Here is a 17,300-nt window from a genome sequence, read left to right as displayed (position 1 = left end):
CAACACGCAGAATGGTTCCCGGACCTTCTACAGCTCCTGACGGAGTTCCGAGGAATCTTCCTCCACGGCACGATCTTCCAAGCAGCCACATGCTAACACTTTCCTAAGCCGTAGCTTTGCTTCGACTTCTCGCCTGGGACGATCCTACACCACCCCTTTCAGAGAGGCCTTTCGCATCAGGTTACGGAAAAGATGTCTAGGCACCTCAGACACTTTTCAGCGTCGGTCTTCCAGGCGAAGTGTTCCGTCCTTTGTGACTGATGTCGTGGAAGGGGATTCTCTCCCATCGATGCCTTTACTTATGCAAGTGTGAGATAACTTGTCCCCCGTCGGATCTCAACCTCCTCCTGGGAACGCGGTTCGGGTCCTTCAGTCTCTGAAGGCCCCTCTCTACGAACCGTAGGCCCAGCAGCAGATCACTTCCTTACACGGAAGATGCCCTTTCTACTCACTTGGGCTTTTGACCAAGAGAGTTAGTGTGTTGTATGATCCAACCTCTGATGTCTCCTACCCTAGGAGATGGGGAGAAGTAATCCTCAACGGTGTCCCTGAGTGGATTGCCAAGACTCAAATCCGAGTGTGCTGTACCCTAGGTGCAGCCCATTTTGAATAAAGAGTCTTCGTTCGGTAACTGGAAACCCATCATCTGGGGTTTTACCCAGTGAGGAGTCTGTAGGGTTACCTTAAAAGAAAGATACCAGCTCGCCCCCGTTTGTCGGCACTGTTGACCAGCACGGGGAAGGTCAAGAGGAGGACCTCAAGGATTTCCTTCCCCTCTGGGATTGAAAGGCAATTGAGGTTACTCTTAATCTAGACTCTCCTCCATCCTAAGACCCAGAGCTCGTAACGTCACTGGCGTTGCTATGTCCCTGGCACTCCAGAAACTACTCTGTGGTGCAGATACTTTAAGTGGGCATGTGGAAGCGTCAATCGACCTTCACGGCCCACTACCTGCAAAGATGTAACCCACAAGAATATGGAGACCTTTTCCATTGGGCCTGTGGTGGTTGCACAACAAATGGTATAAACACCTCAGGCTCCTTGATGGACAAGTAGCAAAGGACTGAGGGCTGAGGCTAACCGGATTAGTCTGGGGTGAATGAGTAAGAATGTCTGGTTCCTGTCTTCCTTTCACCTTCTCCCTCTGGGGAAAACAGCTCCGCAAGCCTCAGCATAGCTGACCTCACCTCGCTGCAGGTAAGACCCATTTCCCTTGTGCCTCCTAAGTATAGAAGAATACTTTGTTACGTCCCCAATACCTTTTAGAGGGAGGGTATTGGGGAAGTCTTTAAGAACAATAGGTTCTGTACTCGAGTTCCTATGTTAAAGACAAGCCACACTGTTAGTTCCACTCACACAAGCTTCTGCAGGCCGCTAACAGTGCATTACCTCATATTGGCACTTGATTTTAGCGAGGGTAGGGTCCCTTCTACTATCGATCACAGATCGAAATAGAGAGGACCCCGGGTCATGACAAAGGCCAGTTGGTGAGGACTTCCTCCCTCCTAAGAGTAAGTCACCCTAATAAATAGCGAAGGTTTGTATCTGTGTCGGAACAAATAACAAATTTGGAAATAATTTGTATTTTTCCTAATATACAAACCTGGAGCTATTTATACAAATTGGCCCGCCACCCTGTCCCCCGAGAAGTCCTGCCATAAAGCAAAGTGGTTACTCAGCCGAGAGGTGTGAGTTAGCGGGGTAGCCATTCTACCCCACCCCCCACCCGCTAACTAGCGGATGGGGTAGTTATCCCTCACTAAAATTATCATGGCTCGTCTTTCAGCCTCGCCAAAAGTATTATCCTAATAAATAGCTCCAGGTTTGTATGTTAGGAAAAATACAAATTATTTCCAAATTTGTTATATTTTTCTTCTGTTTGGTCTTCAGCTACTGAATCTTATCCTCCTGATCTAGATATTAATTTCTGGCACTATCATTCAATTAGTTCATTATGCATGTTGCCTAAGATTTTTCATAATTCTGACCATCCTTTGCATTTAGATCTTCCCGGACAGTACTGTACCATCCTGTTCGTAATACTAGGTATGCAGTTAATTTTATTAGGTATGCCTTCATCATAAGGCTCAATACACACAGTATTTTAGTTTTATTCTAGCTGTGACCAAGTTGTGGAATTGTCTTTCTAATGAGGTAGTTGAATTGATGGAATTTCAAAAGGTCAAACTTGCTGTAATTGTTTTTATGTTGAACAGGCTCACACAAGTCTTTTTTCATGGTGTATATATGAAAGATCTGTTTTTTTTGTAACTGGAATACAAACCACGCTATTTAATAGGGGTATTACTTTCGGCGTAGCTGAAATGATGTGCATTAATTTTTCAATATTAATCTTACCCGATGATCATGTAGCTGTCAACTCCGTTGCCCGACAGAAATCTACGGTCGGGATACGCCAGCGATCGCTATCCAGGTGGGGGTGTACACAACAGCGCCATCTGTGAGTAGGTACTCAAGTACTTCTTGTCAACAAGAACTCAATTTTTCCTCTGTCGTGCCGCCGGCAAGACCTACTTGGATATGCTGTTGATTCTGGAGTTGTTGTTCACGATTTGGTGATGTATTTACTCTAGAGTTTAGCCTTCGCTATTCAGGAAGCTTTATCATTAGCTTAGCAAGCTTTTGGAATTAATTTGGATTAATTGTTAACGAACTTTGCTAGATTTTGGAATTCCCCCTTGACTACTTCTAAATTCAAGATGTCTGACCAGTCTCAAGTCCCTAAATACAGGCAGTGTAGTGTTAGGACTTGTGCTAGGCGTCTTCCGAAGGCCTCTTTAGATCCTCACACCGTTTGTTTCAATTGTAGGGGTAAAACCTGTCAATTGGAAGATCGATGTGGGGAATGTGCTGGGCTTTCGGAATTCGATTTTAACGAATTCCTCAAAAATGCACGTAGGTTAGAGAAGGAGAGAATCAGGAGGAGTTCTTCTCGCTCTGTGGATTTTTCCTCTCCCCATGCCCCTCAACCTTTTCCTTCCCCTGTGGTGGTGACTCCCGAACCTGCTACTAGTGCTCAGCCATCCATGGCGGATATGTTGCGTGCCATTCAGGCTCTAGGTGACCGAGTGGAGTCATTGGCTAATGACCGTAATCAGCTCTTGGCAGATGTCAGAGAGCTGAAAGCGAAAAGTGCAGTGGGAAGTGTTAGTGCTAGTGATGTGAAAAGTGTCAGTGTCAGTGTTGCGCATGAGGGTACATCTGTGCGTGCCAGTCGTCCTCCCAGTCCGGGACCTCTTGCAAGCTCCCAAGCCCAGGGGAGAAGCAATGTCGAAGGACCAAAGGGTTCGGCAGGCCTTGATCGGCGCACGGATGTATCCTCAGTGGTTGCGGACGTATCTGTTCAAGATCGTCCCATCCACAAACAGACGAATGAGCCCTTACATTCCTCGTCTGTGGAAGAAGTTTCCAGGAGGAAACGATGGACCAAGGTCTCACGACCGCTCAAACGTAAGGTCCCTTCCGAGCGAGTCCAACGGCCCAGGTGTAGCCACTGGGTCAGTTCGGACTCGCTGCAGTCATCTGATGACTGCACACCTCCCAAGAGAGGTAGAGTGGTTCCACAACAGGCCTCTGCTCCGTCTGTTGTTGCTCCAACCACGGTAGACCCTAAGTGGTCCATGCTGCAGACTATGCAGTCTCAGCTTGCGGCATTCATGCAGGAGTATCATGCTGAGAAGGTTAACACTGCACCTGTTAACCTACAACCCGCCGAGGTTGTGCGCTCAGCAGATACTGCGGCTGCCTGCTCCCACACTCCACCTGTGAGAGCTCCACCACCGATGCGCAGTCCTCCCTGCCAGACGCATGTTCTTGCTGCTGTAGAGCTGCCGGGTTCCAGCACTATGCAGCTTTCTCCGCAACCCATGCGGCATGCGCCGCATACCATACAGCATGCTCCGCATACCATACAGCATGCTCTGCTACCCACCGCAGCCCCTCCCACGCACCAACACTCTGCTTTTGTTGTTACCAGCTCGCAGACAGACCAGCAGCGGCATGATGTTGGATCCGCAGCTACGCATGCACCCGTTCTGCCGGATTCAGCCGTTCAGCTTTCTGCTCTACCTTTGCCACTTCCTACTCAGCTTTCGGATGATGGAGTATCGGATGACGAAGCTGCACACTTGGATGAACCACACTCTGACTTTGAAGGGCCCAAGTCTACGCCTCCCTCCTTAGACTTTCGTAAAGTCCTTGCCTTGTTCAGGGACTTGTATCCTGAGCAGTTTGTGTCTGCAACCCCTCGCTCTCCTCCCTCCGAGTTTGCTCTGGGCATGCAGTCTGCTGCGCCTGCTTTCACCAAGCTTGTTCTCGCACGATCTTCTAAGAGAGCTTTGAGGGTTATGGGAGAGTGGTTGCATTCCAAGAAGCAACTGGGAAAGACTGCATTCATCTTTCCGCCTACCAAGCTTGCTTCCAGGTCGAGCGTCTGGTATGCCACGGGAGAGGAACCCGGCTTGGGAGTTCCTGCCTCTGCCCAGGGCGACTTCTCAAGTCTGGTTGACTCTCCCCGCAGGTTGGCTATGAGACGATCGAAGATCTGCTGGTCCTTTTCCGATATGGATCATCTGTTGAAGGGAGTCTTTCGTGCCTTCGAGATCTTCAACTTCCTCGATTGGTGTTTGGGAGCCTTAAGCAGGAAGACTTCCCCTTCAGATAGGGACTCTGCCATGCTGATCATGTCCAGCATGGACAAAGCCATCCGGGATGGGTCTGGTGAACTTGCGGCTTCGTACGTGTCGGGAGTGCTCAAGAAGAGAGAACATCTTTGCTCCTTCTTATCGGCTGGTATCACTCCTTGCCAGAAGTCAGAGTTGTTGTTTGCTCCTCTCTCCAAGTGTCTTTTTCCGGAGGAGCTGATTAAGGGGATGGCTGCCTCTCTTATCCAGAAGGATACCCATGATCTGATGGCATCTTCTGCACGTAAGGCTAAAACCTTACCTTCCGTGCCTAGACCCTTCCGCCCTGCAGCAGTGGACACTCCTGCAACTCGGTTCATCCCGCCCTTTCGTGGCAGAACCTCCAGCAGAGGAGGTACCCGTGCCGACAGTCACCGTGGCAAATCCAAGAAGGGTTCCAAGTCCGCAAAAGGCAAGTTCTGACTTTCTTCCTCTCCAGACAGCAGTGGGAGCCAGACTCAAGACCTTCTGGCAAGCTTGGGAGAGCAGAGGTGCAGACGCTCAGTCTGTGAAGTGGCTAAGGGAGGGATACAGAATTCCGTTCTGCCGCAGTCCCCCTCTAGCTACATCTCCCATCAACCTCTCTCCCAACTACAAGGAGAAGGACAAGAGGCTAGCGTTGCAACAAGAGGTGTCGCTCTTGCTACAAAAGGAAGCGGTAGTCATAGTCCGGGACCATCAATCCCCGGGCTTCTACAACCGTCTCTTCCTGGTAGCGAAGAAGACAGGAGGTTGGAGACCGGTGCTGGACGTCAGTGCTCTCAATGCTTTTGTCACCAAGCAGACGTTCACGATGGAGACGACGAAGTCGGTCCTAGCAGCGGTCAGGCAGGAGGACTGGATGGTCTCGTTAGACCTGAAAGACGCGTACTTTCACGTCCCCATCCATCCAGACTCCCAACCTTTCCTAAGGTTCGTCTTTGGAAAGGTTGTGTACCAGTTCCAAGCCCTGTGCTTTGGCCTAAGCACGGCACCTCTTGTGTTTACCAGACTGATGAGGAATATTGCGAAATTCCTTCACTTGGCAGACATCAGAGCCTCCCTCTATTTAGACGACTGGCTTTTAAGAGCTCCAACAAGTCGTCGCTGTCTGGAGAATCTCAGATGTACTTTGGATCTGACCAAGGAACTGGGCCTCCTGGTCAATATAGAGAAGTCCCAGCTCGTCCCATCCCAGACCATTGTCTATCTGGGTATGGAGATTCAGAGTCGAGCTTTTCGGGCTTTTCCGTCGGCCCCAAGGATCAATCAAGCCCTAGAATGCATCCAGAGCATGCTGAGAAGGAACCGATGTTCAGTCAGGCAGTGGATGAGTCTAACAGGGACACTTTCATCGCTGGCCCTGTTCATCGAGTTAGGGAGACTCCACCTCCGCCCCCTTCAGTATCATCTAGCTGCTCACTGGATAAAGGACATGACGCTAGAGACGGTCTCAGTTCCTGTTTCCGAAGAGATGAGGTCTACTCTAACGTGGTGGAAGAACAGCATTCTTCTCAAGGAAGGTCTACCATTGGCTGTTCAGACCCCCGACCACCGTCTCTTCTCGGACGCATCGGACACGGGCTGGGGTGCGACACTGGACGGACAGGAATGCTCGGGCACATGGAATCAGGAGCAAAGGACACTTCACATCAATTGCAAGGAGTTGTTGGCGGTTCATCTGGCCTTGATAAACTTCAAGTCCCTCCAGCTAAACAAGGTGGTGGAGGTGAACTCCGACAACACCACAGCCTTGGCTTACATCTCCAAGCAGGGAGGGACTCATTCGAGGAAGTTGTTCGAGATCGCAAGGGACCTCCTCATTTGGTCAAAAGATCGAAAGCTTTCGCTGGTAACGAGGTTCATTCAGGGCGATATGAATGTCATGGCAGATCGCCTCAGCCGGAAGGGTCAGGTCATCCCCACAGAGTGGACCCTTCACAAGAATGTTTGCAGCAGACTATGGGCCCTGTGGGGTCAGCCAACCATAGATCTATTCGCTACCTCGATGACCAAGAGGCTCCCGATGTATTGTTCTCCGATTCCAGACCCAGCAGCAGTTCACGTGGATGCCTTTCTGCTGGATTGGTCCCATCTCGACCTGTATGCGTTCCCGCCGTTCAAGATTGTCAACAGGGTACTTCAGAAGTTCGCCTCTCACAAAGGGACACGGCTGACGTTGGTTGCTCCCCTCTGGCCCGCGAGAGAATGGTTCACCGAGGTACTGCAATGGCTAGTCGACGTTCCCAGGACTCTTCCTCTAAGAGTGGACCTTCTGCGTCAACCTCACGTAAAGAAGGTACACCCAAACCTCCACGCTCTTCGTCTGACTGCCTTCAGACTATCGAGAGACTCAAGAGCTAGAGGCTTTTCGAAGGAGGCAGCCAGAGCGATTGCCAGAGCAAGGAGGACATCCACTCTCAGAGTCTATCAGTCTAAATGGGAAGTCTTCCGAAACTGGTGCAAGGCCAATGCAGTTTCCTCAACCAGTACCACTGTAACCCAGATTGCTGACTTCCTGTTACATCTAAGGAACGTAAGATCCCTATCAGCTCCTACGATCAAGGGTTACAGAAGTATGTTGGCAGCGGTATTCTGCCACAGAGGCTTGGATCTTTCCACCAACAAAGATCTACAGGACCTCCTTAGGTCTTTTGAGACCTCAAAGGAACGTCGGTTGTCCACTCCAGGCTGGAATCTAGACGTGGTTTTAAGGTTCCTAATGTCATCAAGATTTGAACTGCTCCAATCAGCCTCTTTTAAGGACCTCACATTAAAAACTCTTTTCCTCGTGTGCTTAGCAACAGCTAAAAGAGTAAGTGAGATCCACGCCTTCAGCAGGAACATAGGTTTTACATCTGAAACGGCTACATGTTCCTTGCAGCTCGGTTTTTTGGCTAAAAACGAGCTTCCTTCCCGTCCTTGGCCTAAGTCGTTCGAGATCCCAAGCCTGTCCAACTTGGTGGGGAACGAACTAGAGAGAGTACTTTGCCCAGTTAGAGCTCTTAGGTACTATTTAAGAAGGTCAAAGCCATTACGAGGACAATCAGAAGCTTTATGGTGTGCTATCAAGAAGCCTTCTCTACCGATGTCTAAGAACGCAGTTTCTTACTACATCAGGCTTCTGATTAGAGAGGCACATTCTCATCTGAAGGAAGAAGACCTTGCTTTGCTGAAGGTAAGGACACATGAAGTGAGAGCTGTTGCTACTTCAGTGGCCTTCAAACAGAACCGTTCTCTGCAGAGTGTTATGGATGCAACCTATTGGAGAAGCAAGTCAGTGTTCGCATCATTCTATCTCAAAGATGTCCAGTCTCTTTACGAGAACTGCTACACCCTGGGACCATTCGTAGCAGCGAGTGCAGTAGTAGGTGAGGGCTCAGCCACTACATTCCCATAATCCCATAACCTTTTTAACCTTTCTCTTGAATACTTTTTATTGTTGTTCTTTTGGTTGTACGGTAGGCTAAGAAGCCTTCCGCATCCTGGTTGATTTGGCGGGTGGTCAAATTCTTTCTTGAGAAGCGCCTAGGTTAGAGGTTGTGATGAGGTCCTTTAGTATGGGTTGCAGCCCTTTATACTTCAGCACCTAGGAGTCGTTCAGCATCCTAAGAGGACCGCTAGGCTCAGTAAGGAAGACGTACTTAAAAAAGGCAGAGTAATAGTTCAAGTCGACTTCCTTACCAGGTACTTATTTATTTTATGTTTGTTATTTTGAATAACTGATAAAATGAAATACGGGATACTTAGCTTCTTTGTTAACATGTATGCTGGTCTCCACCCACCACCCTGGGTGTGAATCAGCTACATGATCATCGGGTAAGATTAATATTGAAAAATGTTATTTTCATTAGTAAAATAAATTTTTGAATATACTTACCCGATGATCATGAATTAAAGAACCCGCCCTTCCTCCCCATAGAGAACCAGTGGACCGAGGAGAAAATTGAGTTCTTGTTGACAAGAAGTACTTGAGTACCTACTCACAGATGGCGCTGTTGTGTACACCCCCACCTGGATAGCGATCGCTGGCGTATCCCGACCGTAGATTTCTGTCGGGCAACGGAGTTGACAGCTACATGATCATCGGGTAAGTATATTCAAAAATTTATTTTACTAATGAAAATAACATTTTTAACGAGGGTTAACTACCCACACCGCTAGTTAGCGGGGGGTATGGAGGGTACCTTGCTACCTCTCCTCCTCACACACCTGTGATTGAGCTCACTTTGCTTTTGGCTTGGATGGTGAACGGTCGTTGCTGTTCTTCATCCTCGCCGATTTTTGGCAGCCATTAACGCCATTTTGTTTTCTCTTTTTCTCTTAGAGTGTGTGTGAAGTCGACTTCTGCAACCATGCGCACCTGCCCTGGACTCTTCAGCCGCCCTTGTGGAACATATATGTCGGCGGTCGAGACTGATCCTCACGCCCTTTGTCCTTCCTGCAAAGGTCAGCGGTGTTATAGTGTTAACAAGTGTAGTGAGTGCAAGGAATGGTCTTCCTCGCAGTGGGAGAGGTTTGCGCGACGGCGGAAGAAGTAGTCCAAGCGGGATATTTCTACTTCAAAGGATGCTTTGAAGGGAGAAAAACCCAATGCCTCTTCTTAAGTCGCTCAACCCTCCTCCGAAGCTCCTACCTAGACCAAGTTATTATCGACCAATCCCGGGTCTCGAGAGATGATGTTGCTTCCCCTAGCGAAGCAGCCCCACGTCTCCCCCCGGGGTGAGGCCTTGTCACTAACTTCCCTTTTTCAGATGTGGTCTTCCTTGGGGCTCACGGTTTCGCCTTCCAAGGAAGCCTTGCTGCAGTTCATCCGCATGGGTGCTTCTGTTAAGCAATCTTCGTCGCCGTCAGAGGTAGATCCCCTGACTTGTCGACGTTGTGTCAGAGGTGTCTCATGCGGCGTCACCCATCTCCTTTGCCACTCCAAACTCTACAGCTTTAGCTACCGACTTAGTTTCCCCCATTCCTGCCCATCCTCCGAGGGGGAAACTAAGTTCAACATCGGCCTCTCCTGCAAGTGTTTTTTCCCTCTGGGGAGTTCACTTATAGAGACTCCTCTACGGAGGACTGCTGACGGTCAGCTTGCTGATCCAACGCCCCCCAGAGGGCGCATCCGTCGGAAGGCTCGCCTTCCTCTTTGCCTTAGAGGTCTCCCTTCATCAGCAGTGAAGAGGCGCCTATTTGGTTCAGCGTCATCACTGCAGTCCCCCGTCAGACCTTCATACATCATCCATCACTGCATCTGCAACCAGTCTTGTGACTTCAGTCCTAGACCTCTCTGCATATCGTTCGCGATCTCCTTCGGTGGATGGTCGTCCTTACAAAGGACACATCGACCATCCATCCTCCAGACCTGCCAACCTTCCATCACCTTTCCTGTCGCCTGTAGAGCCCATTGTAGCTCTCTGCTTCCTACTCAGAGACTGGTATACTTAGGCATGGTCATAGACACCAATCTCCACAAAGCCTTCCCATCAGACGACAGGATAACAAGGCTGAGAAAGGTCGCAAGACCTTTTCTCAGATGGGAAGAACTTCCAGCCCAATCGTGGTTACAGTACGTCTCCTCGGTCACCTTTCATCGCTGGCCCGTCTAGTTCCTAATGGTCGCCTCAGGATGAGATCCCCCCAGTGGCGACTCAAGTCCCGGTGGAATCAAGCTCACGACTCCCCGGACATCCAGATCCCCATTGGACCTGCAGAATTGGCAGACCTTCAGTGGTGGGTGACAGACGAGAATCTACGAAAGGGAGGGGACCCTCTCGTCCTCCCCCCGGATTTGATGCTGTTCTCAGACACTTCAAAACAAGGGTGGGGGGCCGACGTGCTGCACCACACGACCTCAGGCCTCTGGTCAGAGTCAGAAAAGTACCTCCACGTAAATCTCCTAGAGATGAAGGCCGTCTTTCTGTCCCTTCAGCAGTTCCAACAGTTCCTGGCAAGCCACTCGGTGGTGGTGATGAGCAACAACACCACAGTAGTGGCCTACATCAACAAGCAAGGAGGTACTTTTTCACACTAACTATCCCACCTACCAGTAGAGATACTGAGATGGGCCGAAATCGACTCGATACCACTATCGGCACTTTTCGTTCTGGGCAAAAGGAATTTGCTCGCCGACAACCTGAGCAGAGCATCTCAGATAGTGAGTACCGAGTGGTCTTTGGATCATTTAGTAGCCAACAAAGTCCTGACTTTGTGGGGTTCTCCAACTGTGGACCTATTCGCAACGGCCCTGAACTTCAGGCTCCCGCTGTATTGTTCCCCAGTCCCAGACCCCAAGGCTCTCTGGCAAGATGCTTTCCAACAAAGGTAGGACAACATCGACGTTTACGCCTTTCCCCCGTTCTGTCTGATGAGGAGGGTACTCAACAAGACCAAAACATCGGTCAATCTTTCAATGACCCTCATAGCTTTGCTATGGCAGCAAGCAGAATGGTTTCTGTACCTTCTGCAACTCCTAACTGAGCCTCCAAGAGAACTCCCTCCACGACACAATCTACTCAAACATCTTCCACAAAGCCGTAGCTTTGCTATGATTTCACGCCTGGAGACTATCTAGCATCTCCTCTCTGAGAGAGGATTTTTGCAACTTGTTGCGATCAGGATGTCTGGATACCTGCGTAAATCATCAGCAGCAGTCTACCAGGCAAAGTGGAAAGTCCTCTATGGTTGGTGTCGTGGAAGGGGTATATCTCCACTCGATGCCACTATTCCAGCAATAGCGTAGTTCCTCGTGTATTTGCGTGAAGAAATGCGCCTATCAGTCTCGGCAGTAAAAGGCTATTGCTCAGCCTTAAGCCTCGCCTTCAGACTGAAAGAAATGGACATTTCTTCATCGCTAGAACTTTCTTTACTCATACGAAGATATGAACTTACCTGCCCCCAGTCAGAAGTGAGACCTCCCCCATGGAACGTGGTTCGTGTTCTCAGTTCTCTTAAGAGACCTCCCTATGAACCATTACGCCAGGCAACAGACCGCCACCTGACTTGGAAGATGGTGTTCCTGCTAGCTTTGGCTTCGGCCAAGCGAGTCAGTGAACTTCATGGTCTCTCACATGACATCGTCCATGAGTTTATTGCTAAGTCTCAGAACCCGGGAGTAGCGGATCCTCGATTCGACTCCTTCTGGATTTCTAGTCTCCGTACTGTAACAGATGACCCAGACCATCTCTTACTATGCCCAGTGAGGAGTTTGAGACTGTATCTTAAGAGAACAGCCGCAGCCGGCCCTCGTGTGCCTGCACTATTTGTCAGCACAGGAAGGACCAAGAGGAGGGACACCAAGAACACCATCTCAGCGTGGATTCGCAGGGTCATTGACCATGCACTGAATCCAGACCCTCCTCTGTCACGTTGCCCCAGAGCCCATGATGTCAGGGACATAGCTATGTCCCTGGCCTTCAAAAGAAACTATTCAGTGATGCAGGTTCTTCAAGCTGGGGTGTGGAAACGTCAGAACACGTTCACATCCCAGTACCTGCAAGACGTGACCCACAGGAGACTCGATACGTTCTCTATCGGTCCTGTGTTGGCTGCACAACAGCTGTTTTAAAACCTCAAGCTCCTTATTGGACAAGTAGCAGAAGGTTGAGGGCATTGTTACCCGGTTTTAGTCTGTATGAAGAAAAAGGTTTGACTGGCCCTTATTTTTTTCTTCATTCTCCCCTCTCTTGGGGAAAGCAGCATCCTGGGTTCTCTGCATAGCTGACCTCAAACCACTGCAGGTAAACCATGCTCCCTTGTGTACCTAGTATTAAGATTAATAATGTTGCGTCCCCATACCCTGATGAGGTGGTATTGGGAAAGTCCCAGTGCACAGTTTTTCCATCTAAAGAACTCGGAATATCTTTACCAGGACAGTCACACTTTTACATACTTTCACACACAGCATGCGTAGGCCGCGAACCTTGCATAGCAAGGTTTTACCGAGGTGCAAGGACTCCTTATTCCTTGAGTGCACTCAGATAAGGAGCCCCCAGGTAAAGCCAAAAAACCAGATGTGCTGGGACGTTCACCCTTCCTAATGTGTGAGTCACCCCTATTAAATAGCGTTGTTTGTATTCCTGTTACGGAACAAATGACAAATTCGTAGATAATTTGTATTTTTCCTAACTATACAAACCTTAGCTATTTAACCAAACTTACCCGCCAGCCCTATCCCCCATGAAGTCCTACCTCCAAGAAAAGTGAGCTCAATCACAGGTGTGTGAGGGGGAGAGGTAGCAAGCTACCCTCCCTACCCCCTGCTAACTAGCAGTGTGGGTAGTTAACCCTTGTTAAAAATTAATGGCTCGTCATTTCAGCTGCGCCGAAAGTAATACCCCTATTAAACAGCTAAGGTTTGTATAGTTATGAAAAATACAAATTATATACGCATTTGTCATTTTAATGTTGTTGCTGTTCTTAAATTATTTTATTTATTTCCTTATTTCTTTTCCCTGGTGTAGCCCTTGTTCTTCTAGATTTCTGCTTTTCCAACTATTGTTGTAGCTTAGGTAAAATGATAATCATAATAGTAGGCTACATCTTCGGAATTGTCACGATCATTTTCCCCAAATTCTAGATCTATTCAGATAGGTTCTGCTTAGGAGCCTAGCTGACGTATTCTTTCTCCTGGTAGTAGGGGTTCTCTTGACCAGGTCTCGAGCTATTTTACCATGTGGACCTAGCTGACGCTTTCATTATCCTTGTAGTAGGGGTTCTCTTGACCAGTTCTCACACTATTTTACCATGTGGGAATGATTGTGAGTAAGGACTCTCACTGTCAGTCGATACTAGACAGGTCTCAGAGCCCCAGAAGAGTTAGGCACTCTGCCCCTGTAAATTGAACTAAAGATTTTCCTCAACTGAACACGAAGCAAGAAGCTCCAAAGAAAGCTCACTTTATTCATTTTGCATGTTATCCTTAAGGGGAAGTTGTAGGCATTCAGATGTCCCAGCTAGGAGACACCAATCTCCATAGGACACCACTCCACAGGTTATCCCCTGAACCCTTCAGAGGTACAGGCCTTCCCCTGGTCACCCAAGGTTCAAGTGAGAACAAAGTGCAGTTATTGGACTTCAGAAGAGGCAAGCCTTTCAGCTACTGCTTCAACCTCTTTGAATTACTGTATAAGCCCGGTTCAGTCCTAAGACTAGAGAGAAAACAGGCAAGACCTTGAGACCACCCATTGGACCAGGGCAAGCTTTCCCTGGGGTAGGAATCAAGGGGTACATTAGAGCCATCAGCCCCCGATTCAGGATCTGATCGTAAACAAAATCCACTTTTGTCAAATTCTAACTCTGATTAATGAGTATAACAGCCTTAGAGAAGCAAGCAGAGTTCTAATTAAGAAGGAGGAAACTTCCATTGATCGGTTATTCGGCCCCCTCAACGTTCGAGGTGGGACTTGCAATGGATGCCACAGATATTATCGATGACCACGTCTCTGGGCAGAGAAACTTTTGAGTGGATTGGTCTAACAAGATGCTGCCCTCAGTACTTACCTTGCATAGGAGATTTTACATCCCAGAAAATACTAGCCCTCCACATCTTCAGTCAATGTGGCTGTAACAACTGAAACACTGGAAACCTCTGTAGAGAGGGTCAGTGCAGAAACCCCGGTCTTTTCAGCATCCGAATCTGCTTCATGAAAGCCACCTCCATGGCGAGTGTTCAGGCAACCTCCTGACTGGACCACTGATCTGGGGCTGTGGCCTACTTTGCATCTTCTCAAGATCTACTTAATCCTGAGAATAAGAGGAACTCTACAGATCTAGTTCTCAATGGGGTGAAGTTGCTCACATTCCTAGCTCATCGGTCTGTTAACCAGTTGGCCATCTTGGTCCTTGAGTGAAGACATTCGGTAGTCGTAAGGTTTGTCAGACAAATCGTACAGCAGGAGGCCTTGGTACTCCAGAACTCTTCAGTCCGACAAAGTCCAATTAGAGGAAGACTAGTCAAGACTCTCTTTTCCATCAGGAGGTCCATTTAAGGGTATAGGGCCATCAAGAATGACCTCAAAATCAATGACTTTGACCCATTTGAAGTTCCCCCAAGGAGACATTAGCGACTTTCAGGTACAAGTGTACATCTCCAACCCCTTCTGCCTCTGTAAAGGCTCAGATTCTATCCCTCCTTTTAATTCCCATTCTGATTAGGTCAGAATAGGTAGGTGTAGGAGAAGAATCAGAGGATGCTAGGGATGGCAGTTCCCTCCTGTGGCTGTCATGTGTGAGAAGATGCCTTTCAAGCCAGTGTGCCAGCTGCGAGTACCATGAAGCTGATGAGTGGACGGTAAAGGTCCTATAGGACATGTCTTGCCTTCGATTCGTTGGCTCTCGTCTTCCCCTCACTTGGACACTAACGGTGTTTGTGTTGTATCCCCCAACTTCAGACAAACACCTTGCCCTTCAATTAGAAGTGAGGATAAACTGGACAAGGACGTATTATAGATCATATGGGACGGAGCTCCAGCTTGTGAAGGTTGTATGATCTTAGTGGTGTAGAAGTCAGCTTGAGGCTGGAGACAGGTCATCGACCTCTCCTTGAACAAGTGTATGTTGCATACCCCATTCATTATGGAGACGGTGAGCATCTTGTGAGCTACCTTCAGGGGGAACAACTTCATGCTTTCCTTGGATCTGAAAGACCCTTAGAGTACTTTAAGATACCAATTCTTCAGTCCAGCAGAAAGTACCTCCAGTTCATCGCGGGGTGGGAGGTATTTCAGTTCAAAGTCCTGTGTTCGGACCATCTGCTGCCCCAAAGTGTTAGCTTGTGTTCACAATTGTCTTGGGATCTCACTAACTTCATATATACAGCACAGTACGTCTCTTTAGATACCTGTACGACTGGCTGATACTGTCCTCTCGACAGTACCTTCAGCAGTGAAAACAAATTTCTCTTCTTTTGCTCGATCTAGGTATTATTGTAAACTGAGAGAAGTCCAGTGTCATGCCCAAGCAGAAGATGGAGTACCTGGGAATGCTGATAGATATGATAATAGTGGGTGCCTTTCTGTTGGACAATCACATCTGTAGATTCAGCAACATCTGCTGGCTTAACAGTGGTAAAGGGTACTAGGATATCTCTTGTCCCTGGAGAAACTCTTTACACATGGGCATCTCCATCAGCAATCTCTTCGTGGTGTCTGAAGAGACACTGGTCAGCAGCTAGCAATTACTCACAAAACCTCTTTGCAGTAGAGCAGGAAATACAAAACAATCTGGCTTGGTGTCTAAGAGACATGAACCTCATCAAATGGATTTCTTTGGAGTTTCCTCCTTCAGAAATTTTGCTGTTCACAGACACATCAAAGAAGGGATGAGGTATACGCCTGAGGAACCAGACTGCTTTGTGTTGCTGGTCTGTGAAGGTGAGGAGCCTGCACATCAACTTGTTGGTGATTAAGACAGCACTTCTGGTGTTACAAGTATTCCAACAGTGCTTGATAGGCAACTGAGTGAGTAGCATTACAGTAATTAGCGATAACACTACTGTAGTGGCGTGCGTCGACAAGCAAGGAAGTAGTTTCACAACACCTCTCCTACTGTATTTGTGTTATTCTTTTACCTAACACCACTGCTCCACTTTTGACTCCAGTACTCCTACCATTGTAGCTTATGCAACACAAGCTCCTCATAATTTGTGACTCCTGAGGTGCTATTCTCAAATTCTAGTTCAGCCTGCCTCATGTAATGTTCAGTATGTTGGCACTAGAGTCAGATCTATAAGTCATTGCTACTCTCCCTCTAGCCACTCACAGGGTCCACTAGAAGTTGCTTCAAGCAGCTACAATTCAGCAGATTCTGGACAGTATTAACATAACCAAACATACACCCAGTAACTCAACTGAACAATATCTGAAAAAGGATATTTGCTTAGCTAATTATGATTTCCATACTTAGTGAAGCAAATGCATAACCTTTCCCTGAGAAAAATGGGTAAGGTCGTGCTTTTTGGTTTTACCCAAGTATTTACATCTCAATTCTGGTTATTGCTTAAAGTGAAGGAGATTTATCAACTAAAACTGTTATTTATTTTCTTGTGATATTGCAATGTTTAGTAAGTAGACATTTATTGTCATAGTTTATCAACAACTATCAAAAGTTTTTTCATATATTTACAGGAATATCAAATTGCCTTGAATTATATTAAAGGTCTATTACAAGTTGAACCAGCTAATAGGCAAGTGCTGGAACTCGAAACCTTGGTCAAAAAACGAATGGAAAAAGGTTAGTAAATTGTTAAAGTGTGGTTAAAAATTTTCCAGCTTCTTATCTTATTTATCATAAAGTATTCACATTTTTAAATAATTGTACGACTGATCTAAAGAATGTGTACTTCATTGAGATTCATGAATTGGAACAACCTAGATTTAAAGAATGATAAGGCTTAAAGAGATAGACATTAAAGAGAAAAGATGAGAAAGCAGAGCTTAAGTGAATTTTCATTACTACCTATAATACATTGCACAAGGCACTGTGAACAATAATCCTTGCAGGGTCATTACATTAAAAAATTCACACGAGTATACGTCAACTTGTTTATACTGTGACTAAATTATTGTAATAGAAGTTTCTCTAAAAATGATCTATAAGGGAATTTTTATAGTACATCTAAAGTTTTTA

General features: G+C 47.5%; 1 protein-coding gene across 1 annotated transcript in view; it reads left to right on the top strand.

The window, feature by feature from the left end:
* The window catches only part of Fis1 (fission 1 protein), a 73,755-nt gene that overhangs the window by 35,801 nt on the left and 20,654 nt on the right, over positions 1 to 17,300 (top strand). Inside the window, exon 4 of the mRNA XM_068356650.1 lies at positions 16,799 to 16,904. Within this exon, the coding sequence (XP_068212751.1) occupies positions 16,799 to 16,904 (106 nt within the window). The remainder of the gene's footprint in view (positions 1 to 16,798; positions 16,905 to 17,300) is intronic.

This window comes from Palaemon carinicauda, chromosome 2 (genome assembly GCF_036898095.1).
Source record: "Palaemon carinicauda isolate YSFRI2023 chromosome 2, ASM3689809v2, whole genome shotgun sequence".
NCBI lineage: Eukaryota > Metazoa > Arthropoda > Malacostraca > Decapoda > Palaemonidae > Palaemon > Palaemon carinicauda.
Note: the sequence above shows the minus strand (reverse complement) of the source record. Positions and strands in the feature narration are given on the sequence as shown.